A 24,042-nucleotide genomic window follows, 5' to 3' on the forward strand; every position below is an offset into this window, starting at 1 on the left:
TATCGTCAACCAAGCTTTTATCTACGGTTGAGTAAGTTAAGTTATAGACATAACGTAAGCCTTGGGTATGCCACAGTGCAGTCTAAACTCCTGATTACAGTCAGACTCCCCATTCAACGCTCGTTACTTATTGCATTCCGCAGCCTCCGCATCATCGAAACAAACCCACTTAGCGAAATACTTCATCAAGTCATGGGCCAGAAGTCGAGACACTCATAGCATTCATATAATTCCCAAGTAGTCGCTATTAAGGACTTCTTTATCATAGAATTTTCCAACGGCCATTAACCCCAATATCGTGCAAACTATTTGACCTCATTATATCTCATTCAATTCTAAATTATTATTGCATGTTTTTTGTTCATATATCACGAATACTTTTGTCTACACATTACATAGATTCCATAGTACGTCCAAAATAACGAAAAGGATCCGGGGAGAACGTAAACGAGTGATGTGAAAATGGCTAAGACACATAGCAAAGCACCAAACATATCCTCTAAATGACTAACACGTAACACACATTGCATCCAAAGCACTTTTACGGAGGAAACATTCCTTCTACCACGGGACCATGATGACGGCGGCGACGTTGGTTGCGGAGAGACGACGTATAAAAGTGCTGAATGGATGGCGGAATTCTCAAGATACTCCACCCGAAGGCAATAAATAAATCCAAGGAGAAACATATCCTTTGGCGATGTGCGATGTGCCAAGGCGACTGGTAGCAAGGACTTAATGCGAAATGAATCACACACCATTCTAACTCTTTCGGAAAAGCAGAATTATATCGTAAGCAGTCCTGTCGCAGCACAAAGGAGCATTATATTTTTTCCGAAGGGTCGCGATGGGTTAGGGACAATATACATGGAAAGATTCGGGGGTACGGCTGTTCTACTGTATTTTCCTTCTTCCTTGACAAAGGGATGAGTGCTTAACAGCCGTTGAAAGTTTAGGTTAATCTGACATCCTTGAACTATAGTTCTTTGACCCGGGGTATGATAGCCGGCAGATGGAGGTATCGTCGAGGGGTAATTCCTGCAATCCTCCTGGAGTTTGTCAGCTTAGACAATCGACGGAGGACCATGAACCGACCTAGTGACTTTATGCCATCAGAATCACAAAAAGTCTTAAGAAAGACTTAACTTCCTTAATTAGTCCTGACAGAGCTCAAACACGACCGACAAATTCTTACATGTAGGAGTCCTTTTACCGAATCACCTCTGTCCCAAAAGTGAACAAAAGAAACTGAAGGTGTTTGGACATGATCAGGATATTATCGTGCCCGCGTGGAAAATCGGAAAGCAAGAAATATATGGGCCTGAACAAAGGTACACCATATGCCCGTAGAATTTGTCACGTACCTGCAAAGAATGGTAATCTAATGCAAAATCAATAAAATTGCGAACAGAATACTAAAAACTTGGAAGCGATACGAGGTCAATTTACAAACACTTCCACAAAAGAGACTATCACAAGAGTCATCCTCTTGAATTTATGTTTCGCTGAGCAAACTTCCAACTTTAAAGGTAAGGAAACTTCAGAGGGAAGAAGTTTTCGGGAGTATGCTCTTAGTTAAAGTTGGACCTGTGCAGGAAATCCGAAACACCTTAAATACCTACTTGTATAAACTTAAAATCAATAACGTGCCGGCAGAGCTTGCAAGCACCTCTCCTTCTACCCTGTCTTGACAACGATGTGACCAAAATAGGAAAAGGATAATCATTTCCAAGGAGGATAATATTAGTTTCATTCTCGAAGGTATTTGCCTTGGGGGGTGATGTCGAACGTGAAGGCCCGTTGGCAGGCAAAGGCAGGCTAGGTACTCGTTTGGTTCAGAAGGAGTGGAGTGAAAAAATGAAGAAAGTTCTTTGCGGCAAGTGTGGCTTTTTGGATTGAGCCTAATGAGGCCGCCGAGAAATTGATATTTCGATATAATAAGATGTTTTCGGGGAATGGAAGCACCTTCATTGATGGGTACATTAAAGGTTAAAAGTTTGCCAATAAAGTAGTGATAATCACTGCTATTCCGTCACTAAAGACTATTAATTTGCCTATAAACTATGCAAGGCATTATATTTATAAATCTCTGCAATCCTTTTCTCTATTGAAGTTGCTTGTATAAGTGTAACATCCTTAGTTCGAAGGGAGAAATGGAACTCTGAAAAACTCCCCTCCTTTTTAAGACACATTGTTTTATGAGAGAGAGGAGTAAAACGAAAAAAGGCTTAGCACTGAACCACCTATTCATATTCCCCAGATTCTGATTGTCATTCAGAATAAACAAACCTACTGTCCATAATAAGAATGCTCAGATGTGGCAAAGCGGCAGATAGTCTCAGGCCTAGCGCGATCAGACCAGAGTTTGCAAGGGACTCATCTTAAGTGGCTCTTGCCACGAAGTCTCACCGGATGTTATCTGGTATCATGGGAACCGAAATGGCTTCTGAGAGCATATGTCGTAGGAGGTTCTTGGGGAATGTGTTCTCGGCCCATTTATTTGCGGTTGCTCCCTTTGTGGAAGTTCCATGGGAGTTGAGGTTGTGCTCATATCGCGGGCAGAATTCCTTCTGGGCTCAAGCGTACAACTCAGGCGCCGTCCCCTAAGTTGCGGTGTAGGTAGAAATCTCAGGAATAAGCCTCGCATCCACAGGTGTGAATGCTAGACCTATGTCCAGTACCGCCGTGCCAGTCACAAAGAGGCTCTAATTGTGGTCTCCAATCAATCCGTGTCCGAAGAGGCTTGAGAGTTATGCTTGCGACTTAACTGCCCCTAAGAAGTTGCCTAAATACATGCTTATATTCTGGTAGCTTTGGTCTTTAGTCTAGAAACCACGGACTCTCTGGAAACCGAGCTTTTAACTACCTCACAAAGAAGAACGAAGTAAAAGAAATAAAAAATGTCCGTTTTGGTATCATCACCATCAACGGCGCAACAACCGGTATCCGGTCTAGGCCTGCCTTAATAAGGAAATCCAGGCATCCCGGTTTTGCGCCGGGGTCTACCAATTCGATATCCCTAAAAGCTGTCTGGCGTCCTGACCTACGCCATCACTCCATCTCAGGAAAAGTCTCCCTCGTCTTTTTTTTCTACCATAGATATTGCCCTTATACATTTTCCGGGTGGGATCATCTTCATCCATCCGGATTAAGTGACCCGCCCACCGTAACCTATTGAGCCGGATTTTATCCACAACCTGATGGTCGTGGTATCGCTCATAGATTAGATTTAGATGTAGGGGGCCAAAAGTTCTTCGGAAGATTTTTCTTTCAAACGCGGCCAAGAGTTCGCAATTCTTCTTGCTAAGAACCCAAGTCTCCGAGGAATACATGAGGACTGGGAAGATCACTGTCTTCTACAGTAAGAGCTTTGACCCTATGGTGAGACGTTTCGAGTGGAACAATTTTTGCAGGCTGAAAAAGGCTGCGTTTGCAGCCAAGAACCGTGCGTGGATTTCATTGTCATAGCTGTTATCGGTTGTGATTTTCGACCCTAGATATAAGAAATTTTCAACGGTGTCATAGTTGTAGTCTCCCATCTTCCTCGCTTTCATTTGACCAGTGCGACTCAATGTTGTTCATTCTTTTGGTTTTGACACTGACGTTGCCACCATGTACTTCGTCTTGCCTTCATTAACGTGCAATCCAAAATCTCGCGCCGCCTGCTCGATTTGGATGAAGGTAGACTGTACATCTCGGGTTGTTCTTCCCATCATGTCGATATCGTCAGCGTAGGCCAGTACTTGGGTGGACTTGAAGAGGATGGTGCCTCTCGCATTTACATAGGCATCGCAAATCACTTTCTCTAGGGCCAGGTTGAAGAAGACACATAATAGGGCATCTCCTAGTCGTATACCGTTGTTGATGTTGAGTGGACTGAAGAGTGATCCTGCTGCTTTTATCTGGCCTCGCACACTGGTCAGGGTCAGCATAGTCAATCTTATCAATTTCGTTGGGATACCGATTTCTCTCATGGCCGTGTACAATTTTACTCTGGCTATGCTATCATAGGCGGCTTTAAAGGCGGTGAAAAGATGGTGCAACTGATGTCCATATTCCAACAGTTTTTCCATCGCTTGGCGGACCGAGAAAATCCGATCTCTTGCTGATTTGCCTGGAGTGAAGCCTCTTTGGTATGGGCCAATGATGTTCTGAGCGCATGGGGCTATCCGGCCTAGCAAGATAGCGGAGAATATCTTATAGATGGTACTCAGCAACGTGATACCTCTATAATTGCTGCACTGTATGATATCTCCTTTTTTATGTATGAGACAGATAGTGCCTCTTTGATAGTTGTCAGGCATTGATTTACTGTCCCATACCTTGAGCACAAGCTGATGAACCACTTGGTGTAACTGGTCGCCTCCATATTTAACCAATTCGGCTGTAATTCCATCGGCTCCTAGCGACTTGCACGGACTGTTTCTCCTAAACTTGGTGGTGGCAGTATTTGTCCGTCGTCTTCAGTTGACGGGACCTCCAACTCGCCGATGTTCTGGTTGTCCAGTAGCTCATCAAAGTACTCAACCCATCGCTCCTATATGCCCATTCTGTCGGAAATCAGATTCCCCTCTTTGTCTCGGCAGGATCAGCATCGAGGTGTATAAGGCTTCATCCTGCTGACTTGTTGGTAAAACTTGCGCGCTGGTGCGTTTGCTCCCTGTACTTTTCTAGTTCACAGAGTTGTTGGTTCTCCCAGGCTTCCTTTTTCCGCCTGTGAAGTCGCTTCTCCGCTCAACGGAGTTCATGATAAGTCTCTGTTCGTGCCCGCGTTCTTTGAGAATGCAACATTACTCGGTATGCAACATTCTTCCGTTCCGTAGCTAACTTACATTCATCGTCAAACAAGCTGTTCCGACATTTCTTGCTGCTGGGACCAATTATGTTTGTGGCCGTATCAATGATAACGTTCTTCAGGTGGTTGTGAAGATCATTTCTTGATGCTTCATCTCCACGACATCAGTTAGCTGCGATTATTACGGCATCCATTTCCCCCTTATAGGTGTTAAGGACGGTTGTGTTGTGAATGTCTTCAGTATTCACTCTCATCTGATTGTCAGAGGGGATTGTAGGTGGTTTTGCGATTCGAGCCCGGAGCACTATGCCAGCGAGATAGTGATCCGAGTCTATATTGCCCCCCCCCCCCCCCCCCCCTATATGCTCTGACATTCATCAAGGCTGAGAGGTGGCGGCATTTAATAAGCACGTGGTCAATTTGTTTCAAAGTGGTCCCGTCTGGAGAGGCAAGCGTATGTTTGTGGACCGCCTTGCGCGCAAACCAGGTACTTCTAACAACCATTTCGTGCGATACTGCTAACTGAATAATTCGCAGTCCGTTATCATTGGTATCCCTATGTAAGCTGTGGGTGCCAACGTATCGCCTGAATACGGATTTTGTCCCTACTTGACTGTTGAAATCTCCAAGTATGATTTGGATATCATATTTGGGACAGGCTTCGAGGGTCCGCTCAACTGCCTCGTAGAAGGTGTCATTCTCCGACTCTGCAGTGTCCTCTGTGAACGTTTATGAGTCTTGTATTTCTAAACTTGCCGCGCAAACGCAGAGTGCATAGCCTATCGCTTATATTTTCAAAGCCGATAACAACAGGTTTCATTTTTTGGCTGACCAAAAAACCTATTCCGAGTACATGGTTTACTGGATGGTCGCTATAATATATGCTGTAGCGGCTCTTCTCCATGAAACCGGTCCAGCGCATCTCTTGCAACGGTGTTACATCAGCTTTATATTGGGACAGGGTATCGGTTAGCTGCTCAGCTGCTCTGTACAGGGCGCGCACTTTCCACGAGAAAATATGCAAATCGTTACTCATTTGTCGTTGCCGGGTTCGTCATTGTAAAAGCCACCCTGTCCGAGGCTCCTTCCGTGGTTTCGTAACATCGGTTTTCCGTGTAGGGTTGTCAGCCCTACCCGATCCCCAACTTGGAGGACCAGTTGTTACATTTTATCCCGTTTTTAGGCGCGGGAGACACAGCGATTTTATGCGTCATCGTGGGTTCCAATCCCCGATTCACCCTAGGACCGATACTACCCTTTGACCGCTGGATTGGTATCATCTTTGCAAATTTGCGAGACTGCGGTGGAAGTTACAAGCGGGAAAATGAGAATTGGTTGGGCAGTATGTAGGATACAAATTCAGGTCACAACCACCACCAATGTTGCAGATGTTTAGATTATAGGCATACGTTTGCAACCTGGCGGGGATCTGACAGGAGAGGAATAATCTGCAGATGCAGCCAGGCAGGCCATAAAGTGAATACCTGCAACAAAAAGGTGAGTTTCTTTCAATGCAAAGATTCTGGCAAGTCTGATGAGACCGTTGCGCATACTGTGAGCCCAAGGCGGTGTCCAGGCTTCAAAGCAGATCTGAAAAGAGCCAAGATGCGATTAGCATGAATTGCATCCTGCAGATCAATACGTACCCGAATGCAACCGTTTATGACTTTCTAGCACAGGTCGCTAGGGAGGTAAAAGCTAATGTGATGATTATCAGTGAACAGTACTGAAACATGGACCTGGCTTCATGGTATCCCGACATATCAGGTACCATTGCCATTTGGCCTGCGGAGCGGAAAAAAGTTTTCGCTCAAGGCCGAGGGGATGATACTGACTGGATTCGGTGTTTAGCAATATCGGTTTTTAGTGTATATCTAACACCGAATGAAACGATGCTGGATTTTGGATCCAAGCTTGATGCTCTATCTTGGGCAATGCCAGGGCACTTGAATGCGGTATGCCTCACCCATACTCTAGAGAAAAACGAATTCTCGAAATGGCGGTGACAACAAGGCTCGTAGTTTTCAATACCGGACCCACGTCAAAGTTCCGATGCTTCGGCAGTGCAAGAAGCAATACCGATGTAACGTTGACGTCAGAATCACTGGTGTTGCTGGTGGATGGAGTTGTGGAAGACTTTCCGGCAAGCAAACATCAATACTACGCATTCGAAGGGGTTGAGCCAAACTCTCAGAATACGCCAGCCCGGTGCTCTTTGTGTATATGGAATACTGCGAAGGTGAACAGGAAGGGTCGCGGAGTAGTAGCGTTTCAGCTGACACGGACGTAAATTCAGTTATGAGCCTGATAACGATAGCCTCCGAAGTTTAGGCAGTAAGACATGGGGAACCTTCTATGTGTTGGTGCACGGCGGATATTGCAGAGCTTTGGAAAGAGTGTCACAAACTCCGGCGCTTGACACAACGCCTTACGGACCGCCAGAACGCATAATACCATACCATAATGACATAGTACAGATCCGTTAAGCTGGCAGGGTCTGGCCGATGAAGTGGATTGTGACCCGTGTGAATGGACCTCGGCGCAAAACCGGGATGTCTGCAGTTCTTCATTAAGTAGGTCTAGACCGGATACCGGTTGTTGCGCCGTTGATGACGATTCTCTGGCAGCGTGTTCAAGATAACTATCACGAATACTCCCGGGCAAGTCTTCCAAAATAGCTGTTGTCGGACCAGAAGGGGGATTTACTAGCACTCTTCGAAGAATATACCACTCTTTCGATAAATTAGTGAAAATAATGCTGTGTTAAATTGGATCACAGTCAGCAAAAATACTATTAATATATCATCATCATCAACGGCGCAACAACCGGTATCCGGTCTAGGCCTGTCTTAATAAGGAACTCCAGACATCCCGGTTTTGCGCCGAGGTCCACCAATTCGATATCCCTAAAAGCTGTCTGGCGTCCTGGCCCACGCCATCGCTCCATCTTAGGCAGGGTCTGCCTCGTCTTCTTTTCCTACCATAGATATTGCCCTTATAGACTTTCCGGGTGGGATCATCTTCATCCATACGGATTAAGTGACCCGCCCACCGTAACCTATTGAGCCGGATTTTATCCACAACCGGACGGTCATGGTATCGCTCATAGATTTCGTCATTGTGTAGGCTACGGAATCGTCCATCCTCATGTAGGGGGCCAAAAATTCTTCGGAGGATTCTTCTCTCGAACGCGGCCAAGAGTTCGCAATTTTTCTTGCTAAGAACCCAAGTTTCCGAGGAATACATGAGGACTGGCAAGATCATAGTCTTGTACAGTAAGAGCTTTGACCCTATGGTGAGACGTTTCGAGCGGAACAGTCTTTGTAAGCTGAAATACGCTCTGTTGGCTGACAACAACCGTGCGCGGATTTCATCATCGTAGTTGTTATCGGTTGTGATTAATATATATAAGCCTTAGTATGCTTAATATATACGTACATATATATAAGCCTTAGTATGCCTTGCTGTTAATTCTACAGTGATACTGACATTCTATATTGTCTAAAGGTACAGTAGGTTTACGCGGAATATGAAATTTTCGCCTTCTATAATTTTTTAGTAAGATTTAGGCAAGTATTATGCTTTATATTATAACTGAGGCCAAACTGTCGAATATGGCCATTGAGCATTTCCTGGACCAAAGACCAAAGACACACGTGGTCCACCTCCTGCTTCGATTCCTCTCAGGTGGTCCGTGGGTTTCACTTTATAGTTTTCGCGTGCCTGGCTAAAGTCAGCGATGTCTGGGAGTGCATAAAGTTCAAAGTTATCACCTACGACGAGATTCCCAGATGCCGGTCGCATCTGGTTGCCGAAAATCCACATGGATAAAGACAATCTCGTCCAATCCCTGCGCCTTCGAAACCCCAGATTCCCATGTATGACTGGCTAATTATCAAGGTGGAGGAACCCCAGAAGAACAGCCAACCTTTCCTGCCTGTATAAACTGAGAGTGCTTGGAGGTACTGGGAAAGGTAAACCATAAAGTGCGATTCGGAGACAGGAACACAAAAGTGAAATTGTTCCGCTCCGCAAAACCCGACGGCGTCCTGGACCCGATCGATGCCACCAACGAGTTGTTGGAGGAAGTAAGGATCGACGATCCGACGGAGACTGACGAACCCCACACGCAAGCAGGTCATGCTGAAGGTACCGCAGATAAATCTGCAGCACTCGAAGTGCGGTTCGATTAATGCTTTCCTCCCTCCTAAAGGAAGACATCGCAGTAGTACAGGAGCATATTTCCTCGACTTACAAAACTACAAAATTTTTGACGACCGCCATAGCGACAAATAAAGCAAACCTGTTAGTAGGCTGCGACGCCAATGCAGCTTTGAGGCAGCTTGGAAATCAGAGAAACAGGTGAGTCATTCTTTCATTTCATTTTTAATACAAACTTATCCGTGTGTAACAGGGATAGTACACCAACCTTCCATTTTCCCTGCTAGAAGAACTGTGAGGTTTGAAACTAGGTCCTTGATATCACCCTACTAACCGACAATGGTATTCATATGGTGGACAACTGGTGAGTATCTGACCAGAGATCCTTCTCAGATCAAAGTTGGGTACTCTTTAGTCTAAATCTCGTCGTAGAGGTCTGCAAACCTTTCAGAAGCCCCAGAAGGATCATCTGGAGGAAGTTTGGTCAAGTTATCAAGAATAAACTCTCCGGTGCGCAAACTTACAGGTTTCGTGCCCTGCTAGATACTGCAAGAAGGCACTGCCACCGTGGTGGAATAAGGATCTGCCCAGCCGCAGGAAGCTGATTAGATCATGAAAGCTCCTGTACCAAACGCATGCAAATGCAAATAAGATTACACAAAGAAGAAAGGGAAACCCTCAGACAGTTTCTTTGCGATTGCCCAGCTCTAGCTAGATTCACGCTACGGACACTAGATAAACCATTCTTGCTCATGCGCATTGACATCGGCGTTGATGAAAGTCATTACTTAATATGCGCTTGCCTTTGCCTGCACATTTCGTCCGCACAAAGATGATTCCCGAGTTCAACACCGTCTGCTTTCGTGATCTGACAATAGAAGAAGCACTTTTCTGACGGTTATTTTGAATACCTCGACGGAAAAAAAACCATTAGCAGTCGAAAATATCCCTTCTTCTGGTGAAAATCAAGTTGTTGATTACCTCCAGAGGGCACTCCAATAGAACTGACAAGCTACGGAAACATGGAAGCTAGAGGTGGGGAGGCGAACGTCATGCGCTTCAGCTCTGGTACGCAAACATATTTCGGAATGTGCAGCGTATCGTGCGCCATTACAAAAGGATATTTATTTATGTCTTGCTTAGGGAAGGTGGAGTTTCCGCAAACAATAATGGTGTGTGGACCGTATACCACATTATAAGAGCACTTGCAAGTGTTCAAAAGGCTTTCGATGGTCCGATCAAGGAACGTCGATCAATAAGTTCCTCATCTCTTTTAACAAGTAAGAGGCAGAAGAATTGTTTCACCATGTCTCCAACCAAATAATACCCGGTGGATTCTCACCTCTTTTGGATGAAATAGCTAGTCACCGAAACGTGTGAATACAGATTGCTCTTCCTAATAAAAGCGAAATTATCTAATTGCATTCAATTAAAGTGAAGCCGCCGGCTTGATGGTCTGCTTCGAGCAGTCCAACATTGATACTGCGGTCCGTTAGTGTTCGCTTAACAAGCTGACACTGAATATGAGCAATTACCACTGGATGTGCTATTCGCTTAAACCCTCCCCAATACCCTTTTCCTACTCTCTTAGCAGACAACCACTACTGACCTCCTTTCAAGAGATAGATTTAATCTTCAATTACAAACTTCTCTGGCATGATCAATCAAGTTTCATCCTATGTTCCTGCTCGACTTTACCTCAATCCAGCTCTCTTTAATGTTTTCAACTCACTTGGCGGAGACATCCTTGAATATTGCTGTGTAGTCTGATTTCCCTTCTGCAACCGTGACTGTCGCGCTTTTGAAGCTATACAACGTAAATTCACCCGGAACTTTTTCAAAATGAGCCTTCCCCGTGTGGACTATCCATCATGGCTCCGCACCCTCAATCTCCCTTCCCTGCAACAACTTCAAATTTCCTTGATTTATGTACCCTGTTCAGACTCTGTCATTGCCTGATGAGCTGCTCTGCCAATTCTGATTTTATTTTCAAGAACGCCTCTTATAGTACACGAAGCATGGAAGTCCTCTTCATGTAGCTCGGTTCCAACTCCGAGACTATGCTGGTCTTACAACGGCTGACAGCTTGGATCCTTAAATAATGGAATGATCATCGAGATTCCGTGAAAGGAACTCTTCTTAAGTAAGACAATTGGAGAAGTATTTGGGTCCCTCCTGCTGTCATAAAATAATGGCTAATAATTATCCTAGAACGCATAAAAAACACCTCGAAAGCTTGACGGACAAAGACCAGGCTGATTTCCACTCTAGGCTCTCGAATCATCATGAAACGCGGATCATTTCGGAGCAGCGAAAAGAGAGTTCACCGGAATTGCATTCCGTCACCGATATTATTCCTTCTTTTACAGGTGACGTTCTGGCAGATTTGTCGGGTGGAGAGGCTTTAGTGTTGTCTTTCTCAAACACAATAATTATACTAATGACATCTGCTTGTCTTAAAACCAAGTTTTTGATATTGATCAAATAGTTGGAATTGAACAAAGAAGCCGCACTGAAGATAGATACCAAGAAATTCAAGGTTCTCAGTCTGACTGGTCATGGCACTCTTTGATAAATTTATATATTTTGATAGCATTGTTCTTGTCAATGGTAGCATGATACTTGATGTCATCCGATCTATTAATAGTATTGGATCCGCTTTTTCGGTTATGTTTGAAATCAGGAAATGCAGGCACCTCAATACCAACATCAAATTAAGGTTGTTTCGCCCCAAAGTTTTTGTGTGCTGCTATATGGGGGAAGTGCATGGAAAGTGACCACCACTGTTACTCAAAGGCCCCGAACCTACGTTAACTGCTGTCTCAAATTGTCCCCGTAATAGTCTGGCCCAATGCAATCTCGAGTCATCGGCGCTTGGCCAAGTACAGGCAGACATGCTGACTAGAAGCCGGCTATGAACAGATCGCATTTTGGGAAAGGCCAAACGGAAACCCTAATTATGCCATGCTATGGAAACCAATATCCCAGAGTTCCTAACCAGTGTTTCCCCAAGAAACACTTAACACCGAATGGTAGCTTACCATTGTATGCTCCTTAGGAGAACCTGAAAGGAGCTAAAACCAATTTCGGTAAAGCGGCATTGGAATGATTTGCACGCAGTGGTCCACTTTGTTGATAATCCAACTACATACAAAAGACATTGAATTAGCTGCACTAAAAATTTTTGCAGGCCTCTGAACCTGGCGCCAAGAGCAGCATTTTCGGCATCTATTTGCCGGGAAACAGTTGAAAAGTAAGTAGCCTTAATGATGCCGAATCTCAACCAGCTAGAGGGAACCTCCACGACGGCCGGGTTGGAGGAAGCCCTACGCCAACAAAATTAAAATGGAGCCCTTAGAATTGAAGAGAGACTAGCAAGGCTTCTGAGAAAGCGTAGACACAATTGACCAATTTTCTTGACCATATGATAGATGAAACAAGGAACGAACGGAAACGTCTGAATGTTTCACGGAAGAATGTAAAATATCCGCCATATGAAAATGAGGAGAGGCTTTACTTTAGCAGCTCCAGCGTATTTCATTGTTGTGTACGTCTTATTAAGGGGAGGAAGAAAGTATTAAGAAATTAAAGCACACTAACCAAGAAATTTAAATCTAACCCAGACCTGAAATAGAGAGATGTCCCCTTCATGTCTTTCAACCTGGTCAACCTTGAAGTCAGTAGCAATAGAGATCAGGTTTGACGTCAGTGAAGCCAAATCAAAATGAATACCCCAAACGAGAAATTAGACACGAGACGGAGAAAATATGACAAACGACGAACCTAGAGGACGGTCAATTTTTAGCTCATCTTGACATAAAATTCCGAATAAGCAAACGCTAAGTTCAAACGTCGCAGACTAAAGTATAAGGTATAACCATAAGGTGTACAAAATAAAGGACGAAATAGCCACCGGAAGCTAATAACCGCAGTCAGCAAAGGACCTGGAGATGAAGCATCAACAAATGATCTTCACAACCACCAGAAGAACGTTATCATGGATACGGCCACAAACATACTTGGCCCCAGTTGCAAAAGGAATCGGAACGGCCGGTTTGACGATGAATGTAAGCTAGCAATGGAACGAAAGAATGCTGCATACCGAGTAATGTTGCATTCTCAAAGAACGCCGGCACGCGCAGAGACTTATCACGAACTCCGCCGAACGGAGAAGCGACTTCACAGACGGAGTAAGGAAGCCTGGGAGAACCAACAACTCTGTGAACTAGAAAAGTACAGGGAGCAACCGCACCAGACGCGGAAGTTCTACCAACAAGTCAGCAGAATGAAGCCTTATGCACCTCGATACTCATCCTGCTGAGGCAAAGAGGGAAATTTGATTTCCGACAGAATGGGCATATAGGAGCGATGGGTTGAGTACTTTGATGAACTATTGAACAATCAGAACATCGGCGAGTTGGAGGTCCCGCCAACTGAAGACGACGGACAAATATTGCCATAACCAAGTTTAGGAGAAACAGTCCGTGCAATTCATCGGCTAAAAAATCATAAGTCGCCAGGAGCCGATGGAATTACAGCCGAATTGGTTAAATATGGAGACGACCAGTTACACCAAGTGGTTCATCAACTTGTGCTCAAGGTATGGGACAGCGAATCAATGCCTGACGATTGGCAACGAGGCATTATCTGTCTCGTACATAAAAAGGGAGATATCACACAGTGCAGCAATTATAGAGGTATCACGTTGCTGAGTACCATCTATAAGATATTCTCCACTATCTTGCTAGGCCGGATAGCCCCATACGCCCAGAACATCATTGACCCATACCAAAGAGGCTTCACTCCAGGCAAATCAGCAACAGATCAGATTTTCTCTCTGCGGCAAGCGATGGAAAAACTATTGGAATACCGACAACAGTTCCACCATCTATTCATCCACTTTAAAGCCGCCTATGATAACATAGCCAGGGTAAAACTGTACACGCCCATGAGAGAATTCGGTATCCCGACGAAATTAATAAGACTGACTAGGCTGACCCTGACCAATGTGCGAGGCCAGATAAAAGCAGCCGGATCACTCTCAAGACCATTCGACATCAACAACGGTCTACGACAAGGGGATGCCCTATCATGCGTCCTCTTTAACCTGACCCTCGAGAAAGTGATCTGTGATGCTGATGTAAATGCAAGAGGTACGATCCTCTTTAAGTCCACCCAACTACTGGCCTATGCTGACAATATCGATATCATGGGAAGAACCACCCGAGACGAACAAACTGCCTTCATCCAGATCGAGCAGTCAATGAAGGCAAGACAAGATATATGGTGGCAACGTTAGCACCGAAGACGGGTCAACCAACAACATCAAACCGCACTGGTCAAACAGGAAAAATAAGGATAGGAGAATACAACTTTGAGACCGTTGACAATTTCTCCTATCTAGGGTCGAAAATCACAACCGATAACAACTATGATGATGAAATCCGCGCACGGTTGTTGTCAGTCAACAGAGCCTATTTCAGCTTACAAAAACTGTTCCGCTCGAAACGTCTCACCAAGCTCTTACTGTACAAAACTATGATCTTACCAGTCCTCATGTATTCCTCGGAAACTTGGGTTCTTAGCAAGAAAAATTGCGAACTCTTGGCCGCGTTCGAGAGAAGAATTCTCCAAAGAATTTTTGGCCCCCTTACATGAGGATGGACGATTCCGTAGCCTGCATAACGACGAAATCTATGAGCGATACCATGACCGTCCGGTTGTGGATAAAATCCGGCTCAATAGGTTACGGTGGGCGGGTCACTTAGTCCGTATAGATGACAATGATCCAGCCCGGAAATTCTACAAGGGTAATATCTATGGTAGAAAAAGAAAACGAGGCAGACCCTGCCTAAGATGAAGCGACGGCGTAGGTCAGGACACCAGATAGCTTTTAGAGATATCGAGTTGGTGGACCACGGCGCAAAACCGGGATGTCTGGAGTTCCTTATCAAGGCAGGCCTAGACCGGATACCGGTTGTCGCGCCGTTGATGATGATGATGATTAAGCTAAAATGAGCTATCGGCTTGGAACTAAACATCCAAAAGCGTCCATAAATCACTGTCGAGTCGTTAAACTGGATGATGAAGCAACGGAAAGCCCAGCTCGAATTGGGCTATTGAAAGTGTCAAAGTATTTTTCTGTGTAGAAATTGTAAAGCTAGCAGTCAATAACAAAATTTCAAACTCTTCTGGCCATATTCTTCAGCTCCTTCCCCAGGAATTTCCGAGGAGCTGCAACTCTTCCTCCAATGTCAAATAAATTTTTTTCAGACCCTTATTTAGTTACATTTGAAGATTAGGCTACGATATAATATCGAACCAAAAATAGCCTTGATGAAATCAGGAGATTCTCCAAGATTTCCATTGATATGCAATAAGTCGTTATGTGAAAAAGACCAAAGGGGCTCAAAATGATGAATTCCAACCAGCCTAATGTCTTCAAGTTCTATTATTTCGGACGACTTTCTTGCAGTGTTATCTGAACCTATTAACTATTAGCAATGAAGATGGCATACTAGTACTAATCCCACTATTCCACATGCCAAACAAACTTCCTTAAGCTCACATCTACGAACGTCGGAATAAGTATTAATAAAAATAATTTCATGAGCTAAACAAAGTATAATTATGCGTAAAGAAAGCCATAATCAAAACTGCTCTTCTCCTCATACTTGTCCTGAATACAGAAGCTAATGTTTCCCTTCTGAAAGAATTCTCAATAGATTCAAAGGAAGTATCCTACGTCGACTTTTATTATCCCATCTCATGAATACTCACAGATCTCATCTCATGAATGCCCATAGAATAATAAAACGGGTCCTGCATTACAAGATGCATAGACAGTAGCTTATGGATAATCTCTTTGGACGACAAAAACTGAGGAAACAGGCACTTGACCCTCATGACAGTGGATAATAAATTCTCATCTGGTTTGGAGATTTAGTACTGAAATTTGTAGGAAGAATTAAAGGAATTTTTCCAATTTATTCAAATGATTTAAAAATGTTTAACGGTGCTGCTTGTAAGGCACTTTATGAATAATTCGAAACAATGAGTAAGTCAAACTGTTCAAGATACCTTCTTTTGCGTCCTAGATCGCCGAATTAACTCAACTTGACTATGATGGGATGGGAGAGTAACTCATTATGGAGTCCACTTAAAAGGTTCGTTTTTTTGCTGTACGGCCATCACTTGCACACCATTAATTGCGATGATAATGGGACTGAGGCACAATCTCATTAAAAATAAATTGGAAAAAATAATGTCAACAACAGGAAGGCTGTGCGGATGCTCTAGACTCCACAAAAGAATGAACAGGAAACACACACAATTCCTCATTTCTAAAAATCAAAGCGGGTAGAAAACTAATTTGAACCTCCCAATAAATGAAAGCCAACTGACAGTAGTTGGGCCTCTTGAACAGCCATAGCCCTATCAAAATTGACTGCTTCCACTAGATCAAATTTGGTTGCATATGACATACAGGATAAACGGGAAGAGCTCAAAGCAATTTTATAAATTAAGCACTGATACCAGCCTCTATAATTTTAATAATAACCCCAATTCCTGTACAGCTCTATTAATCAATGTTTGTCACAAAATTTCATTAAAATCGCATGCATAATACGAATGCCAACCCAGCAGGCTGGCACTATGCTGCACAATCATATAAAATGCCATTAATATTAATAAATAGTCTCAATCACGACATTGAATTAAATAATAATGACATTATTACGTCTGCACACAACAGGCAGAATCAAATACATAGTTCGTCGACCACCCTTCCACCACCCTCTTCCTTGATTTTTGCGCCCAGTCGAGACTGACAAAGTATTTGCTGTTAATATTAATTGAAATTCCATTACACCACGCACACAAACTCACGTACTCGATGCCCTTTTTTAATGCCGGTTCATTTGTCTATTATCCCTGTGTTGGCCCACCCACCTAGGGAATTCCTAAAATTGGGTTCGCTCAGTTATTCATTCATTTTCGGTTGATCGATTGGAAATTTTTCTACATGAATCACAATCTGATACAAATAATTAATCAAAAGGATGACAGGATCGCAGGAGAACGTGTCGTTCGTCCTGATTCATTGAAGGACCCTTGAGACAAGTAGATGTAAAAAATCACGTTAAAGCTCCCGCGTATCCTCGGGCACGATGAAAAGGCCACCGGAGTCTAGAACTCAACGGGATTGAAATGAGCAGAAAGCGGAACAAGGGATGGGAAGTAGTCGGGCGAAATGAGTAACGAAACGTGCCTACCATAATCCTATACCCTTCCGGGGACTTCAAGAAACCCCCGAACAATAGCTTAAGAAAAACAAGCCGATCTGATCCAACGAGGCCAATCCTTCTTACATAACCATTTACCTGGGACGAAAACAACCATAAACTATTGCTTGGCCAAAGGCAACACACTCACCTCTCACTACAATTGAAGTCCATAATCCAAACAAAAGCAACAACTTCCACATGTTTCCTGGAATACTTTTGTTTTCCCACGTTCGACTCTAAATGTCCTACGTATAAATGCTTGGCGAAGGTCGGCAGCCAAGGTTCGGAGCTCAATCAGGGAAAGGATATCGTTGTTGTTATATCGTCCCCTTTGCTGTCGTCCTTGCTGTTGAAAATTACTTCTTTGTGAATAATAAAGGAAACGAACGAAACACCTTCCCACTCTGCACTTTCACGCTTCGCTTGGCTTACATAAATGTAATATTGCCTTTATTCAACCCGCCTCATGTATACATTTCCCTTTTGATGGAGAATTATTAATTGGCACTCTTTCCTTGCGTACGATAACAAACACGTTGCCTTCAAAGCCTCGCACTCTCACAGCATCACACGCTCCTCCGAACTTTGAAAATGAATCGCTTCGAGCAGATTTCGTCGCACCTGTTTGTCGTTGAATTCAATTCGGACCTCACCTACCGCAAGGACAATTAAATTAACGTAACGACGCGCGACAATATCATAGCCGCGTAAATAAACAATGATACAAACAAATCTCCTAGTACACCGCAAAGGAATCAAAGGCCCGCGTAGGAAGAGTCCTTGCTCGTACGGTCTTGGCTATCGGGCAAGGCCTTGGGATTGCTTGTCGTCGAGACCACCATACACAAATAATCTTCACATTTTAGTTGTGCCACTATTTATATATAAGCCTCGATTCAGACGACAACTAGCAAATAGTGACTGCGATCCGATTCGATATGACGCGAAAGGATAATACGAACCGTTCCCGATTCCTGCGTCATATCCACACTAAGTGACACCGAAAACTGGTCCTTCGAGCCGCTACAATCGCTACTTAACTGTCGGTATTTTGGGGAAAAGTATCATCCATTGTTTGGGAAAGTTTTTGGTTCTCCCGACTATGCGAACACCATAATATCCTTCTCTGTAAGGTATCCAAGCTCCTGGAAATCTGGGGAAATGAAAGCTTCAAGTACTTTCCTCAGAACTGGTCTATTCCAGGAGTTCATTCCGGCATAGGAATTCACCATTTGGTTAGGGTGGAGGGATGAATCCTGCGAGCGTACAGTTCTCGACAGAACGTTCATTATAAGGAAGCTCCCTCCAATATGAACCTGAAGTACATAATGAAGTGAAAGCTAGTGGAGCTTCACTCGTGTGTAAACTTCACTCAACGCGCTAAGGACATAAAGAGTACTTCTCTGAAATGTTCATTAGCCACTTGAATGGAGACGGTGGATGCGAATGAGCTGGTTCAAGTGAAATGCAACTGATGCAGGTGTGCGGTTCCGGATGTAATTCCCAAAGATCTGAACGCGAAGCTCTTAGGAAGCAAATCCACAAAGGCAGAAGAGCGACTCACATCCAATTAAATTAAATCCAGTATCCTTGCCAACTACTCAACATCTACCGCTCCTCATCCTCTCACATGGATACATATTTCCCTTTGACGAGAAACCTTAAAAAGTCGCCCTCAACCAGTATAACTTTAAAACAATAAAACCAATACCCAAAACAAACATTCAACAACACATCCTAGCTCCCAACCTGACCATTTTACATTTATGTCCCGCATATACATGCTCCTTTCAGATCCTCATGTGTTACTTATACGTCTCAAACCATCTTTTGATATTAGGCCGAAAAGTCCTTAATACATTTCCGACCCGGATAGACGATGTCCATACCAACCAGAGAAAAAATACTTATTGGACCGGAAATTAGGGCTAACCTCTAATTTACTTTGGTATATACGGAAAAATTGAAAAGGGAAAAACTTAAAACCAACCCGATGGGAAAATGTAGGACTTTTTGTCTGTCAGTGGGAAGCTGAGAAAAAGCCGGGCTTTAGGGTAATGTGACCTCCGAATGGTTTGAAAGGATTTTGAGAGTGAAGTGTGTTGTTGCAATTTGGACAAAATGAATCCTTTTTATATCCTTTGGATAGTTTCTAAGTAACAGCTACACTAGAAAGGAACCTGCAAAGTCAAATGCATAATTTATGAGTCTACGTGGCAAGACAGGTTAATTTATTATCATTTTAAGCTCTGGTAATCATCATACATAGATCGGGACTCATTTTTTTTTATGGCTGTAGGTGGAAATCTTATAAAGACTCTGCTGCGCCAGGTTGCAGCAGTGTGTGGGATGCGCACCCACTAAAACCACCCCCAATCTTCCGCTCCTCCTCGCGGGACCACCGTGAAGTATTACTTGGCCGGGGAGGCTCTGGTTCGCTATACCAGCTCGTCTATGTCGCGTCTCCCTCGCGCCGCCTTCTGAGCTCGATGCAACTCCAGGAGTTTTGTCTGCACCACGGCTACTGCCTCATTTACCGCCATCCAGCTTTCCACCGACGTTCGATGCCCCGTAAAGAACTGTGTCAGGTGGTAATTTAATTCTCCGTGTTTTCGGTCGACCCATTTCTCGATACACAGGATCAATGTATGGGTCCACGGGCCCTTGTCGGAGTTATCTCACCGTTGTTGCCACTTGCCACACAACTCTCTCCTGATGGCTTTTCGGAAATCCGCATTCACCTCGGCTGGATTTGCCTTCCATTTTGCGTAGAGCCAGTGTGCCTCGCTCGCTAGAAGATCTATAGGATCATTCCCGCGATGACACACACTGCCTCCGTCGACGCCGTCCTAAATGCGCTGCACACCCTTAGCGCAATTGGCCAGTATGCCGAACTTATCTTCCTCCGGTTGACAGCGTGGTTCAACGCTCCCGCCCAGATAGGGGCCGCGTATAGCAGGATCGACCTCACCACTCCCGCGATGAGTAGCCTGCGACTATACTTCGGCCCTCCCATGTTAGGCATCATCCTTGCAAGGGATGAGCTGGCATTTGCTGCCTTCTCTCGTGCATAATCCAAGTGTCCCTTGAAACTCAGCTTGGCATCGATCATCACCGCCAGGTATTTGAGAATTGATTTTGAGGCGATCTCACGATTACCAACCCGGATGTTAACAGTGTTGTTCTTCCTACGGTTGGTAATGAGGACCGATGGTATGATGGTATGAATGGCTTCATTTGCATAAAGCTCCACATCCTCGGGATGCTTTGCAATTGCAACTACCGCCAAGTCGTCCACAAAACCGTGACTCCGCGTAAGCCAAGCGCTCCGTTGTACATTATGTTCCACAGCAGCGGTCCAAATACAGAACCTTGAGGTACACCCGCTGTCACAATGTACTCCTTCGGCCCGTCGTCCGTCTCGTACCAGAGAAGTCTGTCCGAAAGGTAACTCTCAACTAGCCGAGCCAAGTAGCTAGGAACACCCAGTTTGGCCAAAGCGCCCTTAATCCAGCCGCATTTGGCTGAGTTGAAAGCATTTTTGACGTCCAGGGTCACGAGAGCACAGCATTTGTCCATGACCATTTCATTTCGAGCCAATCCCATGACCTTTGCCACTGCATCGACCGTAGAACCGGATCGCCGAAACCCATATTGCCGCTCTAAAAGACCACCCGCAAGCTCGATGAACGGAAGCAGCCTGTTGTATATCACCCTCTCCAACATCTTCCCCATGATGTCTAAGAGACAAATAGGGCGATATCAAGAGGGCACGTCGGGTGGTTTTTAGCGCTTCGGTAGCAGCACCAGCTTCTACCTCTTCCACTGGGCAGGAAATACTTCTTCCGCCATGCACGATTCGAATGTGCTTGCGAAACACCTTGATCTGGCCTTGACCGCCACCTTCAGCGCCTTGTTCATTCAATCCCGGAGCCTTACTATCCCCAGTGCATCATTCGGTAACAGTGCATCATTCGGTAACACCAGGGACCGAGAAGACGTCCTGCTGAGCTTCCAGTTGGGATTCACTTTCATCCTGCTCCTGCTGCGGGAAAAAAGTTGTAATTATTTGCAACAAGAGCCGTGGGCATATCACTTGAAGTGATTTTTGCCCGCGGATCTTGTTCATTACAACTTGGTGGGTAGTACCCCACGGATTCGTATTACCCTCCATGCTGAGCTTCTGGTAGCATTCCCGCTTGCTTCTCCGTATGGCCTTCTTAAGGGGGTCATCCCGTGTGTCGGGTTGGAGAAATCGATTTTTTTGTTTTTGCATGAATTGTATCTATATATAGTGGAGAATATGTGGGCAAAGGGATTTTCCGATATTCCGAGTCCTTCAGAAATTACAGGGTTAAACAGGTAAGGAGTTTGCAGCCGCGGCTAGAGTACTCGATGAGAAAGAGCATCGAATCTTTTTTTAACTGTTAGTTTTTTACCTGAGCCTTATAAAATCGAACACAGGTATAAATATAAAAAGATGGAAAACCAATCAATCGTCTAAACCTATTTGCTGTTTGGAATAAAAAGGATAATCCAGTCTAGAGTGAGCACTGAAAGGCGTTCAAGTTATACTCAGTTATATTTTGTTGTAAGTATTGTGCTGTTTGTGTGTTCAGTGATTTTTTTAAATGGATCGTACGAAGGGAGATCGCTTTAACGTTCAACGTCATGCTCGCACTAAAAAACGAGTATTTCATGGGAATCGATAGTTATCAGAGAAGAAAAAGGACTTCGCATCAACATCAGCAAAGGAACTTTTAGCAAGCATGAACATGGATGTTCCAATTGCGACAAGTTTTGTATATTGTATATTGGATTTTGCTGGAGTTTTCTCCGGTGGTTCTGCAAATTTCTGCAAATAATAAAATATACGTAGTAGTAAAAAAGGAATACGCAGGACATGTCGAGAAAAGAATGGGAACGCGGCTTAGAAAAGCAAAGAAGAATCACAAAGGCATTGGTGGAAAAAGACTGGAAAACTTACTGATAAGGACCTCACTATATTTTCTGGGGTGGCTATTCATCGACACGCAAATTCGATAGAAGAAATGAAGCAAGAAATTTGGGAAACTTTCTTCCATAAACGTTCTACAGACGAAAATCCTCAGCATCAAAATTGTCCAGCAGGCGAGGACAGTTGATGCAAATGGCGTAAAGCGGAAGCTAAAGGAGAACTGGATAGTTTTCACCACGAGAAGGCACCTTTGACTGAAGAAGTTCAAACAGTCACCAAATCAATCTACGAAGATTTGTCGCGAGATGATCTCTTGAACAGATGTTTAGGAGCAGAGATCCAGAATAACAATGAGTCGTTAAATGCATTGATCTGAACTTTCGCTCCTAAACACATTCATTCTGGGGCCAAGGTCGTAGAAATAGCCACTTTTCTGGCTGTAATTATTTTCAATGAAGGATTCAATGGCATTCTCAAAATCCTAGTGACAATGGGATGTCAAGTTGGTCACATATGTCAGGTTTATGCCGACCGCCGTAATGAAGCGCGAATTTGGCGGTCCGTACGACGATCGACTGACCTCGCTAAAAGAGCCACAATTGACACCAGAGAGCAACAATCGGCCTTACAAGACTTTTTTGAAGAAGCGGAGGGTGCTCTCTATGGACCAGGTATAGCAGATTAATGGTGAGCTAAAATTTTACTATTGATAATCACATTTAAATTTTCAAATCCGTTTTTCTCGAAACTGCATCTTGAAAATCGGCTGCCACCATAGCTCAAAATCTATCCAACCAAATTCTTTGAAATTTTCACGACTTCTTTAGTACATATTTCTACGGTCCGCAAACTAGGATAATTGCAATCGGACTGGTAGTTTTTTTTTTATTCATAAAAAAAGCCGTAAAAAAACACCAAAATCCAAAAAGTTAAGTTTAAAAGCCCACCAACAATTTACCTTTTAATATTTTCTAATTATCCTAGTTTGCGGACCGTGGAATATTGTCCACATAAAAATGCCGTTTAGTTTTTTTTCCTCAGATGAACACAGCGCCCTCCAGCGTGGCAGCAGAAAAACACCTTTTTTTGGAGATGGGTGCATAAATTAACACCTATTCCGAAAATTAGCTAAGAAATCAAGCTGAAAAATTTATTATATATACTAGAGATATCAATAAACATATGGTGAAAAAATCACGTTTCTATCTTTATCCAGTCCTTCACAATAATTTTTCAAAAAAAGGCAAAAAAAAACGGCCTTCACACGGGATGACCCCCTTAAGGTTGCTTCGGAGATCCCTGTATTCCTCCTCACGCTCCTGGTGCTCGGGCCTTCCCCTTGTCCTGTGGGAAAGTTTCCTCGCTCGGAGTCAAGAGGATCTCAAGGCAGCGATCTCCTTGTTCCACCAGTAGTTTGGCCTCTTGCCGTAGTGCAACCGTCGTCGTAGCATCGTAACGTCACATGCTTCGGTTACACGCTGAGACAGCTGTGTGATCCTACCTACCGGACATCTGCTGCTTCCCGCAACATGCCGGACATCCACGCCCTCTTTTCCACTACACAGCATACACCGTGGATCTCTGGTGCAATCTTTGCTGAGGTGGCCCTCATTCCCACACTTCCTGCAACTTCTCGGCCTGGCATGCTGGCTAATGCATGCCGCCGCAAAATGGCCGAAATCTAGGCATCTGAATCATCTCTTTAGAGATATTTGCTCCCAGAGTCTGCACACGACCCAACCTATTTTTACCTTGCCCAACTCAATCAACTTAATAGTTGATTCCGTCGGCAAACTAATAATAGCGGTCTGTGTGCCGCCATATGCCTTCTTCATCCTTTT

General features: G+C 44.2%; 1 protein-coding gene across 2 annotated transcripts in view; it reads right to left on the reverse strand.

The window, feature by feature from the left end:
* LOC119654840 overlaps positions 1-18,256 on the reverse strand; it is a 91,699-nt gene extending 73,443 nt beyond the window's left edge. For both annotated transcript variants that reach the window (XR_005249857.1, XM_038060418.1), the window contains exon 1: positions 17,393-18,256. Coding sequence is in view for 1 of the 2 variants with exons in the window: in XM_038060418.1 (XP_037916346.1) it covers positions 17,393-17,444 (52 nt within the window). In the remaining variant the exon portion in view is untranslated. The remainder of the gene's footprint in view (positions 1-17,392) is intronic.
* Between the last annotated feature and the right edge of the window lie 5,786 nt (positions 18,257-24,042).

This window comes from Hermetia illucens, chromosome 4, assembly GCF_905115235.1.
Source record: "Hermetia illucens chromosome 4, iHerIll2.2.curated.20191125, whole genome shotgun sequence".
NCBI classification, from domain to species: Eukaryota; Metazoa; Arthropoda; class Insecta; order Diptera; family Stratiomyidae; genus Hermetia; species Hermetia illucens.